This window comes from Ciconia boyciana, chromosome 1 (assembly GCF_034638445.1).
Source record: "Ciconia boyciana chromosome 1, ASM3463844v1, whole genome shotgun sequence".
Taxonomy (NCBI): Eukaryota; Metazoa; Chordata; class Aves; order Ciconiiformes; family Ciconiidae; genus Ciconia; species Ciconia boyciana.
Window position 1 is genome coordinate 155695348 of NC_132934.1, and position 21607 is coordinate 155716954.

The 21607-nt window shown below is 35.7% G+C and overlaps 1 protein-coding gene across 2 annotated transcripts in view; it reads right to left on the minus strand.

Moving 5' to 3' along the window:
* The window catches only part of MYO16 (myosin XVI), a 400031-nt gene that overhangs the window by 176610 nt on the left and 201814 nt on the right, over positions 1 to 21607 (minus strand). For both annotated transcript variants that reach the window (XM_072849888.1, XM_072849887.1), the window contains exons 9-13: positions 20751 to 20904; positions 15172 to 15322; positions 6934 to 7044; positions 4739 to 4804; positions 1105 to 1232 (exon numbers count right to left, since the gene is read on the minus strand). In XM_072849888.1, the coding sequence (XP_072705989.1) occupies positions 1105 to 1232; positions 4739 to 4804; positions 6934 to 7044; positions 15172 to 15322; positions 20751 to 20904 (610 nt within the window). The remainder of the gene's footprint in view (positions 1 to 1104; positions 1233 to 4738; positions 4805 to 6933; positions 7045 to 15171; positions 15323 to 20750; positions 20905 to 21607) is intronic.

Here is a 21607-nt window from a genome sequence, read left to right on the forward strand (position 1 = left end):
AAACAATTACAATATTCAGATGTATTTGAAGACTTAATATACAGAACTTCAAATACTCACAGGAGTCTGTCTCCACATAGACAGAATGCAATAAACATGGATATATATGATTGTATTTATCTGTTCATTTTAACTCTTGAAACTCTAACTGCATTATTATCTGCTTTTGAGTATCATATCCTCTCTATTTCATAGTATTCAATTTCCTTATAATTAGAGGTAGTTCAAGAGTAATTACAAGTTTTATCAAATTAATCAGCCTTTATTCCCGGTCAAATCAAAATCAAACTTTTTTTTTCTCCCCCCCATCTCCCATGAAGTTCTGCAAACCCTTACCAATATTTCAGCTGACAGCAACTGTCAAAATGACAAGATTGAGCAACAAATTTCTTTGAGCAGCTACATCAAATTCACCAGACTCATTGCTTTCAGCTAGCATGAATGAAGAAAAGGGATTAACAGATTTGCGGATCAAAAGCTCCAAGTGAATTCAAAGTTTCACCATTATAAAACCAGCATATTTGGATGAAACTCTGTTTCACTGGAGATTCTGAATACATTTATTCTCAGTCTTGAAGTTATTTATCACTGTGTGATATACAACTTGAAGTTACATATCACAACACCACTGTGAATAAAGGAACTGGCTGAAGTTCATTTTGAAGTTGGAGAGCTAAATAACAAGCTCATGGCCACACAAACATGTTAGGCAGAGTGAAAGCTCCAATACAGGTGCCCCAACTCAGAGGTTTATAATTTAGTCAAGGACTTCCCATTTTTATTGTCATTAGATTCTATTTCTAATCCTGATCCATGTAATTCTAGCAAACACACACCGCAGTTTTGAATTCTTTACCATTAACTCTTTGTTCCTAATTAGATGCAGCTAGATGGAGTGGCAATTCCCCAAGAGAATTTATGAACTTGAGATGTAATTAAACCTTCTTCAGTTCTATTTTGCTCTAACATATGATACAGAGATCAGTACACAGAAATAAATCAGTTGGAGGAAAAAATAAAATGGAAATCTCAACTGTTGAGTCCTGGGGGAAAGAGCTGAAAGGCAGGAGTTACAAATTAGTTAATAGAAAGATAAATTTTCACCTGAGGATAAAGCACTGGGGACGCTGCTCCTGGAATAGCATGTGGTAAGCTCTTTCAGCACAGGAAAATATATGTGGGGGAAGTGAGGAACACAATTTTCCAGAGTTACTTAAATAAAGCTGGGTGACCTGAAAAATTGTAGAAAATTAACATGATCAATACATTTAAAACTAATTATGTTTCACCCCCCTAATCCTGGGTCTTTTGTAAAGCTCTCTAAGCATTATGAACAGAATCTCTGCATGTATATATGTGGTACCATTACAGTATCTATGAAGATTTTAATTAAAGAAAACTGAGCTGTAAGCATAGCAGATCTAATTAAGATATAAAAATAAACATAACTAGAGGACTCAACAATACTGCTTTGTGCACTGACTAAAACAAAACCTAGTAAGTTACTTTTTTATACCTCACTTTTATAGTTCTTCAATGTCTTGACTCAAAAATCTTACAAAACAAAATATGATAATCCCATGAAAAGCTAAAATTGAAATAAAAGGCTTAAGTTATAAACTAATTCATTTATTACATGACAGAGCAGTCTCCCACAAATACTCTCTCTGCAATATTGAATAACTTCCATGATACACATAGCTGGCAACATGTACTATCCTTAAAGCTTAAGTATGAGTAGAAGCAATTATGTGTTACTGAAACCTCAATTTTTTCTGAGGAAAGTTAGTTCTTTCAGCTAATGTTAAGCAGATTTTAGAAAAATCAGATAGTCTGCTAATATCTACAATTCTATTCTTCCAGAATAAATAAATTTAATAAAGAAAATACAGAATGTGATTTAGATAAGATTGTGAGCAGAAACACCATACCATTTTACAAATATCCTTAAATAAATAATTTAACCTACTTTTTCATATAGCTTTTATCAGACCTTCTCACGAGTTTAGAAAGTTAACACAGGCTCTACAGAAACCCATGGCAGCTGGGGAACAACTGGAACACTATGAAGCATCTAGAATGATACTGGATGCTATCACTTAAACAACCAAATCCCTTCCTTTCCATCATGTTCTGCTTTTTCCAACTATTCTCTCTAACAGCCTTCCACCACAGTGCCATTTTTTATTTGCTCCTTTCTCCAAACTAATCAGGTGCTTAGCACCCCTTCCTCTCCCATGCCTGTCTTACTTATTTAGATATTAAACTATTGAATCTTGGGGCATCTACAATGCTGTGGCTGAATGAATCCTCCACAATACGGCCCTATTCTCATTCAGGCCTTTCAAGCTACCAGACTGAACAAGATTAAATCCACACCGATTCTCAAAGAATCATTTCAGCATGTCACAAAGCAGAAAGAAAAACCTTCACATACTTATTGCATAATGTTGCAAGTGCTTTGCAAGTTTACATATTTTTCTAACACATGAACTTGAAGAATATATTTGCCCTAGTCGGACACAAATAAATTCTGCACAAATGTAGCAAAGCAGGTTGACCATACCACAACCTGCTTTGCTACAGTTACTATCATACCAGTTACTATCATACCTTTGAAGTGGCATCTGCATGTTCCTAGTACTATAATGCTACTATAATGTATAGTGCAGTAGTACAGTGTATTTCTCTTTAAAAATGCATTATTATCATCTAGCAATTGCATTGAATTGCATAGTAAGCAATGTGTATCAGTGACCATTAACATATGATTCTTTATGTCATTTCAGAGAGAATAATTGCTTATAAAAAGATTTATTCTAGTAGTATTCTATTGGAACTAAGTGTGGGAGGTCAGTGTAGGATAACAAAACAAAGATTGCCGAGAAGTTATGAAAAGTGTTTTTAAAAAAGGAGAAGAAAACCTAAAGCATTGCTGTTATTGAAAAATGTACATGATAATCTTTTCATTGCTTCATCCTGGTTTAAAAAATAGTATCATGCCCAATATATCTTTGCATTCATTTTTTGACAGCTAACAAACCACATACCTGAAACAAAAATGTTAACTAATGAGCCACATCATATAGCATGTCAGTGTTTACTGAGGAATTAACATAATCAATTTTTGTTACTTTAATATACAGACCGTCTAACACTTAGAGATTTCAGTATAATACCAGCTAATACTAAGCTGCTGCAGTATATCTGAGCATTTCAAAAAGAGAGAAAACAAAGCTAATTTACAACTGTGGTTTTCTGATCATCTGAGAAATACCTGCCTAATGCACAATAGCACACAGATAATAATGATGGAGTAAAAGCAATGATCATCCAAGGTGACCCAAACAATTACAGGACAAAAAGTGTCTCATGCTAAACTTGCTAAAATAGATCTGTCACGGAGAGGTCAAGAGAAGATGCAGCAAATGTCCAGGAAACATTTTAATACGTAAGCCTACCACCTAAATTCTTCTTCTTTACAGTTTTATCTTGGTGCTCAAAATCATGTATCTAATGTAAAATACACAGTGACAGGAGAAAATATCACCATCTAAAACCTTGGGGATGATGTATGATTTCCATTTCTAGAAACTAAATTTAGACTCCCAACTTGAAATCTGCTACTACTGCCATTGAATGTCACAGCAGTTCTTTCTCTCAAATTTAGTACTGATACACACAAAGCCACATGACATAGCAAACAGCCACAGACCAGTTTGCTTACCAAATTTTGAACCCTTTGTAATTCTTGTAAGATAAAGAAATATATTTGAACACTCCCTAACACAACAGTGAGCCTAATCTCTGTGCAGTAATGTGATTTCAGTGCAACAACAAGAAAATAACAGGGAGGGGGGAAAGAAATCAACAGTTATGCTAATACTCTATCTCTAAAATGGCTGAGTGAGGATGAAGCAGAGATCAAATAATTTGAATTTATGTTACTCCCACTGACCTACAAAGTCCACTTAAGTTAGTATCACTGTCTAGGTACTGAAACGATAAACCCTTTGTAAATAGCTAGTTATTCTCATAAGTGAAAGGTTAGAAAGATAAGGGTACTACTATTCAAGAGAGAAACATCTGAAGTTTTGTCAAACAAAGTGCTTTGAAGCAAGTGCAAAACAAAACAAGTGGCCTTGTGCATATGACAGCGCACACACGGACTCAAGTTCCCTTTGCCCATATATTGCCTGTGCCCAACACAAGCCACCTCCGTACGACCGCCCCAATGTAGTGCTAAGCTCACGCCGAGCACTTTACACTCATTGCCTGTACGATGTCTGAACTGAGTGGCCTGGTGCGGAGCACACACAGACATTTTGAGACTTTCTACAACCATTGAAGGTTGTTATCTCCGTAATCGTGTTTTGGGCAAGAGGGCTGTGAACCCAGACAACCACTGCATGAAGTATGCGGCTATTTTTGCAACTTTGGCAGTGGCAGAAACCACGAAGGTCATGTTATACATCAGGAACTATTTTTAAACAATCGAAAGTGCTACTGCTTATACAAAACATTAGCAAGATGGCTGTTTTACAAATAAGGCACAGAAAAAAATAGTGGTATCTTGGAAGAAATGAAAAAATTTTTGCTAACATTTAAAAACTAAGATGCTCCCAACATAAAAAAGGGCATATATGTTAATTAATTTTAGGGGTTTGGCCTGCCAAATGAACTATATGAATCCAGTGAAAAAATCCACACTGTAACATTTTAAAGAGAGAATGCTTACCATGGTAGAATAAATAGGAAGTTCTTTAAATGGGTTAACAAGCAACAGTATATCACCAATGTAGGTCTGAAAAAAGAAGAAGATACAATTGCTTTATTAAGTAATAAATTAAATCTTTAAGGAGGATAATGGTTTTCTTCCAGAAAGGACTTTTGGCAAAGCCTCTTAAATCTAGCTATCAACATAGTAAACACAGTCCGTGAATTCAGAGCTTTTAACTTCATAACTTTAAATTGAGATCTAAATTTACAATTCAGATAGTATTAATTATTCTTTTTGTAATAAAACTGAGTTCTTCATCATGGAAAATTATGCACAGAAGAATTGCACTGCATATATTATTGGTAGATTATTTGAAAGTTAATTTGTAATTTACTATTTGTTAAACTACAAAAATGTGACACGCCTACCACATAAACAAGCTCCTCAAGCAATTTTTTATGGGATAGATGACAGAATTTAGAAATGTTATATTGATTATGAAGAATTGATACATTAAAATATGTTGCTGGTGGGATAAGACAGAGAAATTGATACGTGTATCAATATAAACATATGTTCATATGAACATATGTACATGCATATAGAAAAAAAAAGTCCTGGCTATATTAAAAATAGCAAACCATCTACTGATTGCAAAGGTGCCAAGATTTTATTATTTCATATTTAAACATTCATATGTGAAAGACGTACTTAAGTATAAGAATGCAGGTTCCCCTTGCTGCTATACTTCTCACTCCACATAAGTAGCTGCTGCTGTATCACGCTCTTAGAACGCAAAAATGCCAGACCTCTGTCTCTGAAGAGGTCAGACAGCAAACCATCATGTGGACAGTCCCAGTCATGCTGCCTTTTTCAAAATGAAGTATTTTGATTTGGGGAGGCAGAAAATATTGCCTTTCATAGTAAATGTACTATTTTTCTTCTGAAATGCAGTAATTTATTTCCTCTCTCTCCCCACCCTGACTTCACTGTTGGGTTTTCCTGCAGAATGGAACTTTATCAAGCTTGCCAATACATGAAACAGGATGTGTTCAGTGCTAAGGAGGGTTTTGGTTTGGAATTTGAATCCAAGGCCTTTTCCTTCTAAGTCTGAGAACCAAATCACCCAAAGATGCAAGGGTTTTCAGCATTGAAGCTGACACTCCACGAAAGCACAATGGCTGCTGTTGAGCAGAATATTAATGATCACTGCCTATAAATTTCCATTAAGCTTAGGAGAATGCCAGAGCAGGGTATGAGGTCCTCTTAGGTAACATCTTCAGTATTTTAAAATAAAAGAAGACTTCCTTTTTCTAAATACTGAGTATCTGTGGATCCTCCTGTGGATCCTCCTGAATTCAGTTAAAGTTATCTGTGTTTGGCACCTTTGAAAGTGAGATAAAGCAGAAGAATTACTCATAATAAAATCAGATCTGATGCAGGATTCTAAAAACCAGAATTTTTATTATTATTGAATGCCATAACAGCTAGAATTGCAATTCCCAAAATTTCAAAGGTATTCACGGCAACATGTCAATTCCCCATATTCCTTTAGTCTAAACAGTGCAATCAACTTATACATTTTATGAATAAGATATGAACAGGAATACCAAAATTTTAAAGTGCAGATTTTTCTCCAGAAGTAATCTACGCCTATCCGGATGCCTCCCGAGTTTAATACGGCAAAACCAGGAAAACCTGCTTTATGAAAATCTTGGTATCTCATTTGGTATCTAGATGATTAACATTACAATACAGAGAATGATTTCTGTAATATAGGAAGAGATAATAAGTAATTAAATCTCCCATGCTGAATCCCAAGCTTTTAAAATCTAAATTTCTTTTACATTTCCAGTAATCATGTGTTCTATTAAAATTAAGTTAACATAATGTTAAAGATGGAAGGATTTTTTGGTAGTTCGAGAGAGAAGATTACATGTGTCCATCAATTTTAACCAAGACACTTGCTCTGTGAAATAAACACACATAAATTTTATCCTATCAAACCTATCTGAAGTGTTATTCCATTTTTTGTTTCTGCTTTTCCTATATAAACTTGAGAAATCGCACACATATGTCCTGATCCATTTAAATCTTAGTCATGAGTCTGGAGCAGGTTACTGTCCAGTACTTATGACAGCAATCCTATTTTTCCCATTCTCTCATTTGGTCTTTTTTGAAAGCTTACTGTTGATAGGTGAGTAGCAACTCACATATATCTGATTATTATTGAAACGCTTCTGAATCTCATAAAGCAGGCTGCTGTCTGTTAGCTCGCTCAGAGAAGCCAGGTCATCATTTGGAGCTGGAGGCATTAGCTTGATCTAGAAAACACAAATTAGAGAAATAAAATAACTTCACAACCAATCATTCTGTACTGTAATGTTCTAACCTAAAGTATAAACGTAGATCACTGAATTTATGGAAATAAAATGCATTAGGAAACTGGAAAGTTGTCACTCCTCCCAAACAATTACACATCATTAATCTTAAGCAAGAAAAGAACATAAAAAATTATTATCAATGTTAAGGTGTATAAGAGCATGAGTCTGATAGGCTCTTAAGAACATAGACCCCTACTAGAGTGCCATTTGCTATCCCTGAACCCATAAAGATCCTCAGCTCAAATGCAATTCTCCTGCTCTCTTCATTAAATGTTTACAGCAGAAGAAATCAAGACTATAAAAGTTAGTGCACTTGTAAACTATTTATTGCACAGTATTTAACAAAGCTCTTATACTACTCTTCATCACACAGGATTTAAAATTCTATTAGATTTTTTCCTGCAGAATAGAAGGAAGTTAATAAGAAGTGGGAATCACGTTGTCAAGGAGACCAGAAGAGATTCAGAAGCAGCTACTTTAGCCAAAAGTGGAGAATGAAATTAGCTTAACATTTTTGAGATTTAGGAGGAATAATATAAGCTCTGCAAGGTAAAGTAATGCTAAGGAAACCAAAACAAAATCCAAAAGACAGAACAGGAGACAGAAGAAAAAAAGAGTCAGTGACAGACAAAATAAACATTGATACATTAAGCAGTGTGGTTATAAATTATGATCTACACTTAAAATGTAGGTTGATTCCTTTTTTATGTCAGCTCGAAGAAAAACATTTTTGCATCTCAGCAGAATACCTAGAAACAGAAAAATCTCATGTGACTGATGGTAGAATTATTTGAATTGTTTGTTCAGAATTTACTGAAATACTCTCTTGGTGTCTGTTTTGAGGATGGACAATGAAGATGAAATGTCTTTTTTCTATTGTTCTGCTTAAGATGAAGGCTCAGAAGAAAAGCAGACACTGCCCTTTCTGGGAGAACAACTCAGCATCCTCAGCCTCTGGCAGTGGCATGTGGCAGGAAGTCAGTGACAGAAGCAGCAAGCAGACTGGGAGATTTTGGAAGGAAGATGGAGTGTGCTTCTGGCAAGAAGACGACCCCAAAGACTATGGATACTGGTGTTTAATATGGGGGATCTAATCCCAAACTACTGAACTTCGATTGTTTCCATAGGTTCAAGGTCTAGTTCAGAAATCACGACGCTCTGGGTTCTCTTTCTGCCCTTGTCAGAGCTGCATGGTGTGATATTGCTGAAGAATTTCACCTTAATGATATAAGACTAACAATCTCTCTTTGTCTCAATGTTTCCAGATTCTTGAAACATACATACAAACACACATTCACATGCAATTTTTTAGGCGACCATAAGCAAACACCAGGAAGGTTGTAGTCATAAACAAGCAGGATGAATTACATGTGTTTTTGTATCTTCTCTAAATCATAGATCTTTGGCTCTATCAAAATTGTTCTTCTAAAAATAGGAGTATTGAATACCAGTATCAAAATATTCAATGAATAGTCATAAAACAGATGGCATTGCTTACTCGTCTATTTTAGCAAGAAGAAACAAACGATGCACACCAGACAGCACAACCACAGAACCACTAGCCCTTATGACATAAAACAAAATCTTGTATTTTCTGTTCAAATATCTCACCAGCTTTACTCATATTCATATGCTGGTATAGTACAAATGAAGTTACAAAGCCTTGAAACCTTCTCTAGTCTACAAACAGAGAAATACAAATGCAAATTGTAGAATATCAACCTCACACTTCATTTTACGCTAAATATTCTCATGGTTCAACATGTGTGTCAAAAAATAACTGCTTTCACATCAGCACAAAAAAAAACCTCCAAGACACCTCTTTTTATCTGTACTTATTGCATGTTTGACTCACTCCATGCCACTATGAACATTTTTTCCTAGCTTCTAAGCTTTTTTATGGTCTTAGTTATCCTAATGCAATTGCTTACTGTCCAAACAAACTGTCAAGCACTATACTTGGTTTTCAGTCACTTGCCCAACTCAGCCTACTCTTGTCTTCATCTAAGTCCAGTACTGAATAATGAGACACAAGCTTAATTACTAAAGAAACCGCAGAATAGAGCAAAATTAATTCTAGGAAGTGTTACATAGCATGTATGAAGCCATAGCTCCTCACAGGGGAAATGTATACGTAAGCAGGGCTTGCAAGGTCCCAGCTTTTGTTGAGTCCCAGAGACCTGTAGTACCTTTTATCTATAGAGGGCACGCTTCTACTCTTTTCTCTACTTCATGCGCTATAGCTATTATTGCATTTTTGTTTCTTGTAATAGCTCTATCCTGGAGATTTTCACAATAATATTGGGGACTTCAAAAAACTTCAATTTTGGGACTGACGCAGTGACTGGAAAAATTTGGGGACCTCTGCTTCAGTTTTTCATCATTTCCTTACTATTCCTCTAAAGACAAATACATTCAGTAGAAAATAATGCTTAAAACAAGTATATGAGGAAGCAGGCAAACTCCTCACAGAAAGCTGCCACCTTTTTTTATCAGCTCTACCAACAGGCAATAAATGTTGACGACCAAAATGGTATATGTAAACCTCATATGCATGTAAGAGCATGAATATTAGCAATAGATTTTTCAATGTTTTTCCACTCACCCACTAAAACAGGAAAGGCAGGCATCTAATCTGCATCCTATCTGCAACAGACGTTGAACTAGACAGATAAAGTAGCAACCCATAAAAAATGTAAGGAAAATGTACCTTACAACAGTAGCTCTAGATGTACTAGCTGCATAGATGTACAAGGACAAGAGGCAGTAGTGCCCAATCACACTTTAATGATGTTTTCTATTTCCTTCTTTCCCCCTAAAAATTGTGAAAAAACACCTCTCATTCCATTATAGTCCAAAAAGCAATAAATGTACAAATGCAAAAGAGTAAGTATCTCAAGGAGATTATTTACTAGACTTAGATAATGTAAGGATTGTTTTTTATATGAACACGTAAAATGTACTTACTCCAACATGTAAACCATGCAAATAGGCCAGCTGAAAATTTCACGAGGTACCTTTCCACAGTCCTCATCTCACTGATTCATGTTTTTCAGAAGAGATGCACTCTAAAATGGTGAAGTCTATCAACATGTTACTGTGACTATTCTCCTTTTTCCTGTCTTTTTAAATACTTGCTTTTTAAAATATTTGTATTTGTTTTCAGGCTCAGAAAGCAGAATATGAGTTTCAAACAAGACAAACATACACAGGTTGCCTGCCTGCTATATCTATACCTTTCTGTCTACCTATTCTGGAGGGGTATTCCTCACCCTATTAAAGTGAAGGCAGATTTTTCTGTCACACAGAAGATGGCATTTCTTGCTCTTTTTGTTTTTAATCATGGCAGTTGGATGTCGCTGGCTAGAAAACAAGAATTCCACTTGATAAAAAAAAAAAGTAAATTAGATTTTGACATTTGTTTTTGATGATGCACATTGGAGTAGAACAAAATTAACAAAAGAATTCCAAGAACTTTTTTAAATTTCTTGTAGAGGGAAAGCAGATGAAAGACAGAAGCCTGTGGCCTCCTTCCCTTATTAGTGTGCTCACCTGGCTTGCAGGAACAAAGCAGGCCTAGGTCTTCACTATACTCCCTTGCGTGCTATCAAAACTCAGAACATCTGTGCCAGAGAATGAGCTGCTCTTAACCTATCTCTATAAAGATTAAACCTACGCTAGGCTAGAGACAAATGTCTTTATTTGTAAATAAAAGACGGGTTTGGATTCGAGCACTGCCCTGGGATTCTCCCTATTTTCTGAACTGTTAGCATGCTTCCTTGTACATTCTTGGCTCGTGCCAGCCAGCACTCATGCAGATAATACCTGGGCATCATTCAGGCCACATGTCAATGGTCATTTCCCATAGGCTGTTTGGGCATGGCCCCATCTTTTGTGGGAGAAAAGGGTTTTGTCTTATGGATGTGCACTGACCCATCCCATATATCCCTAGGCCAGAGAACAGGCCCTGGCTTGATTTTATCTCATAATCTAGATATAGCCAAAGATGCTGACTCTATAGATAGATGGTTTGAAATGGGAAGTGCTCAGTTAAACTCCAAGTAAGGGAAATGAAATCTTTTTCCATTAACTTTTTATTCCTATGAAGTTTAGGATTTGGTGATTCCGCATTTTCTAACACTCTCTGCATCAACATTCACAGTTCAATGAGCAAATAAATCACATCGAAATTAGAAACTCTAAATGCATTAAAGTCACAACCGATTTGACCTGGTAGTAAACATTATTTACATTATTATAATAACTTATTTGTGTGCTCCTTCAAATTCTCTCATCTACTTTTCTGAGCATATTGATGAATTTTCTCTATTTTTTTTGCCTCGATGCATGTAGCTGGCTATCATACTGATTGCATGATGCATATTTTATGGGACATAAAAGAAAAATAGCCATAAATACAGCATAAGTTCCAATATAACTATGCCTCTGGAAGTTATTAGTTTTTGAGGGTTTTGTAATGCTAACAATGAAGATTCCTATTTACTAATTTAAATTATATTTAAATTAACAGCATTCACAATCTGCTCAGATAATAATCTCTAATGATTTTTAATTTTTTAGATACTTGTGTCACTGAAATAAGTATGCATTCTAGCTCTTATGTGTAATACTACGATATACATGGTTGTCCCTTGTGTATGTGGTAAGTGATACTGGAACAATCAAAAGGGCATCAGGGGATACTCTATCATACAGTTCATACAGCAACAATATGTAAACAAGAATTATAAGCCAAAGACAAAATATTTTTTTAAAAAAGACTCAATTAAGAAAAAGAAAAGATTTAATCAATATTTGTTTGTAGCATGAAGCACATGATTCAATTCCAGGCTAGTAATTTCAATCTGCTATCAGAAAAATATCCTTCCCAGCTGAGAGGAAGAGAAATTGCCAGCTATGATAAAATTCTGGAAATTATTCATACTGCTTTCTCTGTTTGGCAGCACAGACCTTAATATTACAGATGATCAAAGAACATCTTTTACCTAGGAAAAAGCAAAAGCTAATACAAGCCAAGAGAGACCCAACATGCTTTATCAATGTAGTCATTTGATCCCCATCTCCTATGCTTAATGTAATAAAAATCTTACTTCATGAGAAATAATATTTTGCTAAGGCTCTTTTTCATTATTTTTGCAATTAAAAAAACCTGAGGCTACATATAAATTTGAGCTGTTAGTTTTCTCAAAGCCAAAAAAGTTACGAGCTTTCTCTATTAAAAATGCATGTTTCAGATGTAATAAGATGAAATTTTTCCCTCTGATTCCCCAATAAAGACCTAATCTGCATGCCATATTGCCTAAGAATGTATGAAATTTCTGACACAAAGCATAGGAAATATCATGCTGATCTATTTCAATAATATATGAACATAAAATACAAGTAATGACTCCACATATCCTATTGAAAAATTAAACAGTACATGATTACTTTGAATATAGTTTGGAATGCAACTGGTAAGAATATAAGATAGTGAAACTCATTAGAATTAATATACCCAAGAGGCAGGGATAGGGGGAAGGGGTTGTTCAAAGCTTTCCTTTGGTATCAGCACTAAATAAAAATTTTACTTCCCAAACTGTGAAATAAAAAAAATAAAAATGTGTTACTTGGAAATATCATCTCTGAAAACTAAGATCTGCATATTATATACACAGATAATGATATGATATACATATACCTACAGTTCATAATGCATGGAAAGTAGTATAGAATACAATCCCCATCCTCACAGGGTAACAAAAAAAATACATTAACAAGAATATTCAAAGTACACAGAAATTTTGGTCTTGATTGCTTTTCTTCAACTATGGCAGTTTTTGCTGCCTCTTGCTTCTTGGGGCCAGAAGCCAGCTTGTGATAGGTATCTCCTTATGCCACAGGAGAAGAGAGTGGAAGAAACAAAGCACTGCTCATAGTAAGCAATGTGTTTAAGTTACTGCATCTTAATGTTCTGTACAAAACTGAGACTGCTAATAAATACCACCAAAAAACACTAGCAAGAACATGCTGAAACAAGAAATATCTATGATTGAAAGGATCACAATTATGTCACTACAAAAAAAAGAAAAAAACATCATATTTTCATTTGACAAAACATGGGAATTCTTCAGTTTACTAAAATTAAACTATTTCCTGAAGTGATTAAACTGTTTTACCCTCTTTTGTCCATAAGAGACAAAGCTTATTAAGACCTTGCCAACTGAAAAGTGCTGTTAATCTACGATTTTTTTTTAATGCAACCAGTCATTTAAAAACACAACAGCTGAAATAGCACAGTTTCTAATCTATCCTATGTAAGTGCTGATTTCTTATTCATTTCCAAGGGAGCATCACTCCTTATTCAGCAACTGCAGATATTGGCCAAGGTTTGTAGTTTCTACTGCTTCTAAAAGACCACAAGATACACATTCCTTCTAGCTCATGAAAAGTAGAATTTCACAGAGAGTTTTCTGCAGAAATTTCTCAGCTAATGGAGCTAAAAGAGAATCACCTGCAATTCTGCTGTCTTGTCTTTGAATTGTAACCTGAAGTGACTCTAGATTATGGTGGAGGAGAAAACTACCAGCATGAAAACCTCTGGTTGCTCTTTCTCACCTGGCAGATTAGCTGCTCTTCTTCCAATCAGTTTCTGCACATGTTTTACTGCACAAACTATAAAGAAAAAGTCTAGCCTAGAGATAATGAAAACTTGAATAATTCTAGCTAGCTCTGCACCAAAACAGAATCAAGCAGAAGGAAGTATATATGTTGCATCTAGAAGCAAGTGACAGTCTCAGCGAGTTTTGTAAACTAAACACTTCCCCCTCTTTTCCTACAAGTACAGGAGGCTTCCTTCTAATAGGGTTGCAAGCATTTACTTTTTCTGACCAGCAGTGCTTCTCTTTTGGATTGACTGTGTTTTCATCACATCACTGCACAGTCATCAAGGCCAGAAATTGTATGACATGAAAACAAGATGTAAGCCAAGTGCAAAACATTTTGTGGTATCTTCTGACTGTATAGGGAAATGAGTGCTCTACGGGATTCCAAAGCTGAGGACTTTCAGAGATGGACTCGTATGATTGACACATGAACTCAATGATTGATCTCATATGATTAACACGTTCCTCTGAAACGTGTTCAAACAAAAAGCAGTGGAGTGTGCATGATTCTGCCAAGGCAGTTATGCAGTATTTTTTTGAACTGAACGTGGTTTAAATGGAATCAGCATCTTGCTCTTTTGTTAGGCTTCAAACTCACAGTAAATTATTTTAAATGGAAATTCTCTCCTCCTCCCCCCAATTCTAAAGTATTTTTTTTCTTAAATGGGTAAATACTTCTGGAATATATGATTCCCAAATACATGTAACAGAAAATAAAACCCCTTGTACCAAAAAAAACCCCCTCCCAACCCAAACAACATTTAAGTCCTAAACACTCGAAGTTAGGACATGCCAGATTTACAAGCAACAGATAATTGCCTCCTTTTGCATTCACCCTATACATTGAATGAGATTGTGATCCTGTGGAGAAAACCGTAAAGGGTATCCAAATAATCAGTGATTGCATCCTAATGCATTAGCACAAGAAAGGGAGTTAACACTGCACCTGTAAATCTGGCAATTCCTATCTTTAAATTGCAGTCACTTATTTTGCAACATAATATTCCTTAGACATTCTTTTTGTTTTTGCAGTCTCCCAGGTTGTTTTTCTTTCCTTTGTAAACCGAAGTTGGAGACAAGAGCACACTTTGGGCAGCGCTAACAGTTGTCCCTCCCCTGTTGTGCACCATGAACAGAGTTTGAAGAGCTCTGAGCCCTTGAGTGCCACAGCCCCTGAGCTGCCACCAGCAGCTGGCAGGAAGCAGCTGTTCAATTTGCAGAGAGGGAACTCTTTGCAGGGCCAGACTGACTGCAGGGAATGATCAAGGAGACAAGGTTCCACAGCGCAAATGATATTGCTGTGTGGTGAGGGGAAAAAAATTACTATGGTCTTCGGCTTCATTAAGTTTACAATTTCCAGACCTAAGCCTAACAAGCATTTCAAGAAACTGCATGCCATTACCTGTTCAAGTTTGGTTGTAGTGCTCACAGTGACATTTTCAGCTGCACTGTCTTGAGATTGCTGCTTACATAAGCCTTTAGCTGCATCTTTAAACATGGTGTCTTTCTCCAGCAAACTGTCTTGCTTGGAAATCGGTAAAGCCAGGGGATTGCTACAAAGAGAATCAATAAAGCAATTAGACTCCTCCTGAAGATGTCAGACAAACAAAAGATTGCCAAATGTGGGTGGCACAAACACAGAACTAAGATACAATTCAGGGCTGAGACGGTAGTTCCCAGTCCAAGCACAAAAAAGAAACTGCTGAGAAATAAACTGTTCACCCGAGTTGGTCTGTTCCCAAAGACACAGAGCAAACCACTTTGATTTAAAATTCACCTTTATGCATATCTTTTCTGAAGCAGAACTGAGCAAGCCAAAGAGAATATGCATGAGTCTGCTTTTGATAGCACTAGGCTGGCAAATCAATAGCCAATTTGGAAACTGAATTTAAAATACACAATTAACCTACGCAATGCTGTTTTGAAAAATAATATGTTTTAAAATAATTCAATACAGATATGGCTATTGTGGTTAATAAAATTAAATTCCACCACTTTTTACCTTACTTTTAATCAGACAATATCCAAGATATATTTTATGACCAAAAACTGCTTTGAATTTGTGATATGCTAAAAAACCCCAAGCAAACAGCAGACTCCTGAAATTACTGCAATGATACACAACACTCTTCATTCACATATAAGTTAAACCTATTCTTACACACATGGAGATGTTTTCCTACTGACACTTCAGACCATATCACACTTCTGAAAAACAACAATGCCAAAATTTTGGATGATTTTGGCAGTGTTTTACATCCAGAGGACTTAGCGAGGAATCAGCACCAGGAGCTGAGAACACAAATACCTTAAAAAATAATCGTCTGGGCTCTGACAGTACAAATGAGACAATCTCATGGAGTGCACAGCAGCTCCTTGCCAAAATGTGTGCATAATTTCTTTGAAAGGAAATGTGGACTCAATGTGGAAATGGGGGAATAGTGCATTCCACTATGGGATAAAGCCCAGATGTCAAACTTAGTTAAAAAAAAAAAATCTCATTTTTACTCTAAGTTACTTGAGTTTGATCACTGATTATAATAAAGCCAGGATTACACACACAGTTAACTCAAATGAAATTAAGGAGGACCCATAGCTAACACTGATTTCCATTGCTGTTGGAAACAAAACTGAAACACAGATGTAGTTTTAGAAAGATACAGTCCTAAGCAAAGGCAAAGCACCTTCTAAGCAGAATTCATTGGAAAAACAAGTCAAAATAGTTTCCCATTGGAAAAAAAATACATGAACAAACCCTTTCTTTTGATGAAACCCTCGGTCTGCAAACAACGGAAGAATTCGTTTCAACATTTTGTAATGAAATATACACAATTTCCTTTCTAATGATGTCCTGCTTCAGACATTTTAATGTAAAATATCTAAAGGAACACTAGTGAAAATAATATTTTTTTTTTTACTGCTTTGATTGATCTAAGATAAATTTACCATAAATTTGATTACCAACTGTCACATGGACAAACGATCCAAGAGCCAACTGGTTTTGCCCTTTTTCTTGGTTTGGATTGCAGAACAGAAAAGCCATTAGTCAACTTTTTTCATGAACTTGGCAATTAGATGTCATAGACTAAGAGATATCAGAGATTAGATGGTAGAAGAAATGAAATAGCTGTGACACCCACAAGCAGAAATGTCTAATACTAATTCACATTTTACCCAGACTCAGAACTGAACAAAACATAATTAAATATAAAGTTTTCTTTTTGAGTAGTCTTTTGTTATTGTCCAAAACTGCTCAAATTTCTTTGGTCTGAATTATTTTTAAGATTTAATCACAGACAAAGAGAAGAAAGATTTAAAGAAAAGCATAAGCCAAATGAATTCAAATGTTAAAAACCGAAGCACTCCCATTTATAACTTTTTATTATTCATGTGATGTTTCTTTTAAATTGTAAAGATCCAGGATTTTTTTGCTGTGAAGTTGAACCTTACCCATTCAATCTTACCACTTTTGTGTTAACTATACAACACACATTAGAAACACTTCTTAAACTTCAGCTGTAAACTCCTCGCTACCAAATAAACTTTTCAGGTGTCACAAAAGAGAAGTAGGTTGTAAATCACAGCAAAGTGTGAGGGAAAAAAGGTGCCTACTGTTTCTACAGATGCGTTTTGAACTTAAGAGGACAATAATAACATGACTTAACAGGCATGTTCCATGTATTGATGTACAGGAGAATAGCCTATAAATTATGTGCATTTGTGAGGTATTAATAGGACTTTACATGATGGAAATGCTGACATATAATTCATATTACAGCACAAATGTGAATGGTTACAAGAAAGAAAAAACATATTAAAATTACTCCAACAGTTCATTATGACCCAGGTTCAAGAAGACACTGTGAAAAATAAAACAAATTGAAATAAAATGTTTCCAGAAAACAGTGGCTTTTTAGAAAAATATTTATATTAACATTCTTATATATTTCTATTAGTTACAAGATTAAGTCAAGCAATGCCATTGAAAATTGAACTATAAGACAGCGCAAGAGAAGATTTTTTGTTAATGTAGGCAAGTGGATTAGCATGAACTGTCTTGTTTTATGAAAATTAATGGATAATTAATAGATAATTAACCACAAAGGGAGACTTAAGCCAAAATAATGTTGCATAATAGACAGGAAGGAGAGTTATCTAGGGTAATCTTATTTGAACAAGGTAGGACTGTTGCTACCAGCATACCTAAACAGGAAAAAATCTTGCATGTTTTATGGAGGAACAGTCATTTTAATTTTTAGGTGTATAAGCCATCATATACGGAATTAATTTGAAGTTTTGTGTAGGTTTTTTTTTAGATAAACTGAGATGATTTTCTATAAGTTGACATCCTCTAGCATGTCCTTGTTTTTTACGAAAAAAGAAATCATACAAAAACCTGGGAGCTGACAATCAAATAATTGGCAGGTTATTGGCATCAATATTTGAATCACTACTGCAGCTTATAACTTTGTAGAAAGATGTTATAAAAAGCATTATATCAAGGCAGATTCTGCAATGACATTTTCATGGGCTCTTTGAGCTTATAGCTTTTTTTGGAGAGAACTTCTGTTACTGTCATCCTTCCACAGGCAATTCTGAGATCCTCCAAACAACTTCTAAGCCAGCTAACATCTGTAAACTGCATAATGTCTGAAATTTCAGTCTAAAAAACTTTTTAAAGTTACATAACAGAAACTTCAGAATGGATTAAATACTAGAAGAGTGTTTGAAACCACTAGAATAATTGAAATGCAAGTTGCTACATAAATGGTTAAACGGAAATGCTCTGTAAGAAGAAAAATTTAATCTGTTTTCTGCTTTGTTGTCTCAAACACATCTATGTATATTTTATTTCACATTCTTCTGCTGATTTTGAAACACATCTATTACTATAATTAATATTTACTTAAATATGTATCAGAAAATATATAATGTGATTAAGTTAGCATTACTTTGAGAATAAGTTCCTAATTTTTTAGTATTTATTACTACCTAGATGACTGCACTATCTGTGTGCTTAGGGACTATTTCACCAATAAAAGTTCTACAAATACATGTAGTAAACCAGAAGTGCAGCGGTGATCACTGCAGCCATATCATGAGCCTAAAGTCACCTTTAAACAGATACAGCCAATTTAATTTCCTGAACTATAAGCTACGTCAATTAATGCATTCTGGTGCAGGTATTTTTGCCAGTGGAGTAACATAATTTCTTCTGATTGTATCATTAGAATTAAAACTGGCAAAACTTTCCAGCATAGACCTTAGGTTTGAGGCATCGGTCAACCTTCAAAAAAACCTCATGACATTAGTAAAATTCTGTCCTTTAGCTAATTTACTTGGTCAGCCTTCAAATAAACTTGTACTGGTAATAGAAAGGAAAGACAAATGTTGATTATATGACAATGTGGTCTCCAGTACAAAACCAGCTCCCTACTTTTTGGTCTCTACTGACACCCATTTTCATGGGCCAGGTTCCACCATTTTATTCACAAATGATAATACTTTAGCAAAACAGTAAGAAACACTCAGATAAGGTGGCAATGCATTAAAGAATGGTACATCACAAACACATTTGTAAATCCTTATAATGAGACGCTGTTAAGATTTATATAATGCAATGAGCAAAGTGCATTTCCTGCAAATTACTGTACTGGGCGTAGGTTTTGGTAGCAGAGGGGCTGCAGGGGGGGTCTCTGTGGGAAGAGGCCACATGCTGCCCCATGCTGGACACAGCCGGTTTCAGCCAGCTCCGCAATGGACCCACCATAGGACACAGCTGAGCCCACTGGCCAAGCTGGTGGCACCTCTGTGAAAACATATTTAAGAAAGGACAGAAAATGCCACAGGGAGAGAGGAAGAGGGAACAAAAAGACTGAGAAACAAAAGAGGGACCACCAAGGTCAGAGGAGTAGGAGGTGCTCCACAGCAGAGCAGGCACCACCACCCCCTGAAGGGACTTCAGCTATTTCTCTCTGCCGCCGCTTCCTTCTTGCTCTTTTCCTGTGTGGCACATGGAGGAGCCATGCTGGCCCAGTTACACCCCTGGAAGGACTGCAGCCTGTGGATAGGTCCACACCAGAGCAGATATTTCCCTGAAGGCACTGTGGCCCTTGGGTGACCTACACTGGAGTAGGCAGTCTCCCAAAAGTACTGCAGCTTGTAGAGGACCCATGCCAAAGCACAGGAAAAGAGCAAGAAGGAAGGAGAGGCAGATAGAAATAACTGCAGCCCTGCTCTGTTGAACCCTGAATCCCTCACTGAAGGGATTAAGTGTAATTTGCATCAATAACAAAGGGGAAGAGAAGAGGTGCTTGGAGTGAAGTTGAACTTCAGAAAGGGGGAGGAAAGGTGTTTTCCCTAAGTGTATAAATGTTTGCTTCCTTTTTCGCTTTCCTTTCTAAGCAGTGTAAATCTAACTACAAATTTGTAACTGCCTGGAGCTATATAATTTTATTTGTGATTGCACATATTATTTTTACTTGCAGGACTTCTCTCATAAGCAATGGTAATTTTACTGCGTTATTTCCATCTACCTTAATAAAAGGATGTTTGGGTCTACAGTATTAACCTCTAATAATTCTGCTAAGGCAATGCCAGATAATTTTACTGGCAATTATAACAATGTATTTTGTTACTCATAGTCTATATTTACAGAATTGAGGTTGACAAAAAGACATGAGAGATACAAATACAAAAGATGATTCAGTAGATTTCCAAATTGAAAGAGTTACTTGACCCATCAAATTGCGCAGAATCACAGAATCATGAAATGGTTGAGGTTGAAAGGGACCTCTACAGGGCATCTTGTCCAACCCCCCCCTGCTCAAGCAGGGATACATAGAGCCAGTTGCCCAGGGCCATGTCCAGATGGATTTTGAATATCTCCAAGGACACACCGACAGGATTCACAGATTGACAAATACAGTTCAAATGATAATCTGGCCTCAGTGCATCACTCTTAACAACAGAAACACTTACAGTTTATTGGAAATTCTGGGCAGATCATGGATGATCTCTTCATATGGCTCTTCTTGAGATAAAGTAGAAACAGCTAAAGGGTCTTTCATTTTTTCCTCCCAAACAATTTCAGCCTTCAGAAGCATTTCCTCAATAAACTCAGAAGCTGCCACATCTAAGACATTGGAACACCAAGATATCAGACAAAGAAAACAGTGCAGAAAAGCTCCTTTCAGTTCAAATCTCTAGATCAGATTAAGATTAAGCATCTGGCTAGATAAAATGAAAAGAATTGCTCAGATATTGATCATAAAATAATAATTGAAATTACTGAGAAAACAAAGACAAAGTAAATTCAGTATGGAATTAAATTCTCATTTCCAAAACCTCAAAACCATTCTCACTGTGTAGTGAACTGAAGTATTATTTAGTAATTCACAGGACTTCAGGAAAAGCAACACAACTGTTTTCAACTCTGTATTTCAATTAAAACATGTACTGAAATCCTTTTCAAACCTTTTACATTTCTACAAACTAGATTTAAATGTCTTGCACATACAGAAGTGCTGAAATCAGTTGTGTTTGCAGACCAGAAATATAGTTAACTGTGTTAAATACATACTAAATGTGGTTAGCTAGCTGTATTATTAGATGATCTCAGTTTGGTCCATAGCTTTTTATAAAAATACAAACTGGCATGTATCTAACTACAAATAACTTTCCTGAGGTTATGAAGTTCTAAGTGTTATGAAGTTCCCTGTGAGAGTATTTGTAGGTGGTACATTATTTGAAGCATCACATATCTTAGTTTATTATGTAAAGGAAGTTTCTCCTCATAATCTGACAGAAAGATTCTATTTTCTACATTACTGGGTTCC